Genomic DNA, 2,241 nt, shown 5'->3' on the forward strand with positions numbered 1-2,241 from the left:
AAAGACAAAACAACAAAAATGCTCAGAAAAGTGATGGAAACAGATGCGGAGACCCATAGCCAAACAGTCCTCCAGGAATCCTGCCAGAGAGGGGGAGGAAGCCGGAGAGGAGGGAACACCACAAGAAACCCACAGAATCAACTAACCTGGGTTCATAGGGGCTCACAGAGTCTGAGCCGCCATCCAGAGAGTTTGCTGACCTAGGCCCTCTGCACGTTACAGTTGTGTAACTTGGTCTTCTTGTGGGGCTCCTCACAGTGACGGCCTGAGTTGTTTTTGACTCTGTTACCTGCTTTGGGGACCCTTTCCTGCTCTTGGGCCGCCTTGTCCAGATGTAATAAGAGAAGAGGTGTGTAGTCTCACTGCAACTTGATAATGCCATGGCTGGCTGATATATACATGGGAGGCCTGCCCTTTCCTGAAGATAAACAGAGGAGGAGAGGGGGAGGGGGAAAAGAGAGCATGACGGGAGGGACACGGAGGGAAGGAGGCAGGGAGAGGAAACTGATTGGAGTGGACAAAAAAATAGTTAATTGTTAATTAAAAATTGGAAAAAATTTAAATTTACATTTAGCACCTTAAAATGTACAACTCAGCAATATCTGGCATATTCCCTGTGTTGTGTGATGATCAATTTTATTTTAATTGTGTGTGTGTGCTCATGCACACGCACGCATGTGCACCATGGTTCACATACAGAGGTCAGAGAACAACTTTTAGGAATCCCCTTTTCTCCTTCTTCCATCTGAAACCCAGGGGATCCAATCGAGATTGCCAGCTTAACAGTAAGCAGTTTTACCCACCGAGTCACCTTGCCTGCTCTAGTTCCAGAACATTCTCGCCACTGCAAAAGGAAGCCCTCTGTGTATGAAGCCCTCCCTTCCAGCTACAATATATAAGTAATAGGATTTCTGTCTGCATGGGCTTGACTACTGTTGGCATTTCATGTAAGTGAGCTTATATACCGCGTAACGTTTCATTTCTGGCTACTTTTCCTTAGCACACAGCTTCGAGATGCATCTGTGTTGTAGCATCCGTAGTTCTGGGTGTAACTCCTCTTCAAGGCTGAGTAATAGTCTACTGTATGGATGGATCATATCAGTTTATCCAGCTGTCTGTTTCCCTGAGTCAGTTCTGCTTTCTCTTTATAATGCATAGAGATACTATGGACTTTGGTGCATGCATTTTGTATACTCATATGTATTTAGTTCTTTGGGGGTGAACACAAAGAAGTGGAATTGCTGGTTTCTATGGTAACTTACAATTAATATGTGTGTGGTATTTAGGATTAAACCCCCAGCCTCCAGCATGCTACGTAAGTGCTCTATCACTGAGCTATACGCCCAGCTCACTTTTTGAGTCAGGGTCTTGCCAAACTGGGCTAGCCTTGAACTCACTATGTACTCGGGCAGGTCTTGAGTTTGCAAACTTTCTGGCTCAGCATCTCAAGCAGACTGGATGGCCACCAGATCTGTTTAATATTTTTATGCGTCACCAAACTTTTCAACCAAGTGAACCAAGCCACTTCTAAAGTACCTATAAACACCCATATGAGAACACCCAGTAAGCCATGAAATAGTCTTGGCTAGAGTTTAGGGAAGAGGTCTAACCTAAAGCTAAGTTGAAGGCCAGGCATGCACTCAGGAGATAGAGGCAGGATTGGAGTTCAATGTTAGCTTTAGTTACATAGAGAGTTTGAAGTGAGCTTGGGCTCCATGGACTTTATTACAGTAAAATCAAGCAAAAAGTAAGGAGAAGGAAGGACAGGAAGGCAGAGGAAGTGGCTGGAAGGAGTGGAAGAGATGGAAGGAAAAAAGGAGGAAGGGATGGAGAGAGAGGGGAGAGAGAGAGAGAGAGAGAGAGAGAGAGAGAGAGAGAGAGAGAGAGAGAATGCATTCATGCACCTGTAATTTCAATTCTTGGGAAGCTAAGGCAGAATGATTTACTGGTTTCCAGCTTTCAGCTAGCCTGGGCTACATAGTGAGTTACAGGTCAGCCTGGATTAGAGTGAGACTCAGTGGTTTAAAAGAAAAAAGTTGAGACTCCATGTGATAGAAGAGTTGGAGCCAAATCTTAGGAAACCCCAGTACCCCAAAACCATCTCCCATACTGTCTAGTGCTTTGGTTGACACCATCTCCCATTCTAACTGTCTAGCGCTTTGGGTGACAGTAGCTACACACACACACAGAGAGAGAGAGAGAGAGAGAGAGAGAGAGAGAGAGAGAGAGAGAGAGAGAGAG

General features: G+C 45.2%; 1 protein-coding gene across 11 annotated transcripts in view; it reads left to right on the forward strand.

Moving 5' to 3' along the window:
- Nucleotides 1-2,241, forward strand: part of Shisa7 (shisa family member 7) — a 19,669-nt gene that overhangs the window by 4,559 nt on the left and 12,869 nt on the right. For 2 of the 11 annotated variants that reach the window (XM_026777112.1, XM_026777114.1), the window contains exon 2: nt 826-947. The exons of 8 other annotated variants lie outside the window; for them this stretch is intronic. In XM_026777112.1, coding sequence (XP_026632913.1) covers nt 920-947 — 28 coding nt within the window. In that variant the 5' untranslated portion in view covers nt 826-919. Of the gene's footprint in view, nt 1-756; nt 948-2,241 lie in introns of all 11 variants that reach the window. One more of the 11 variants, XM_026777113.1, reaches the window with a different exon arrangement.

Source organism: Microtus ochrogaster, unplaced genomic scaffold (assembly GCF_000317375.1).
Source record: "Microtus ochrogaster isolate Prairie Vole_2 unplaced genomic scaffold, MicOch1.0 UNK47, whole genome shotgun sequence".
Lineage (NCBI taxonomy): Eukaryota > Metazoa > Chordata > Mammalia > Rodentia > Cricetidae > Microtus > Microtus ochrogaster.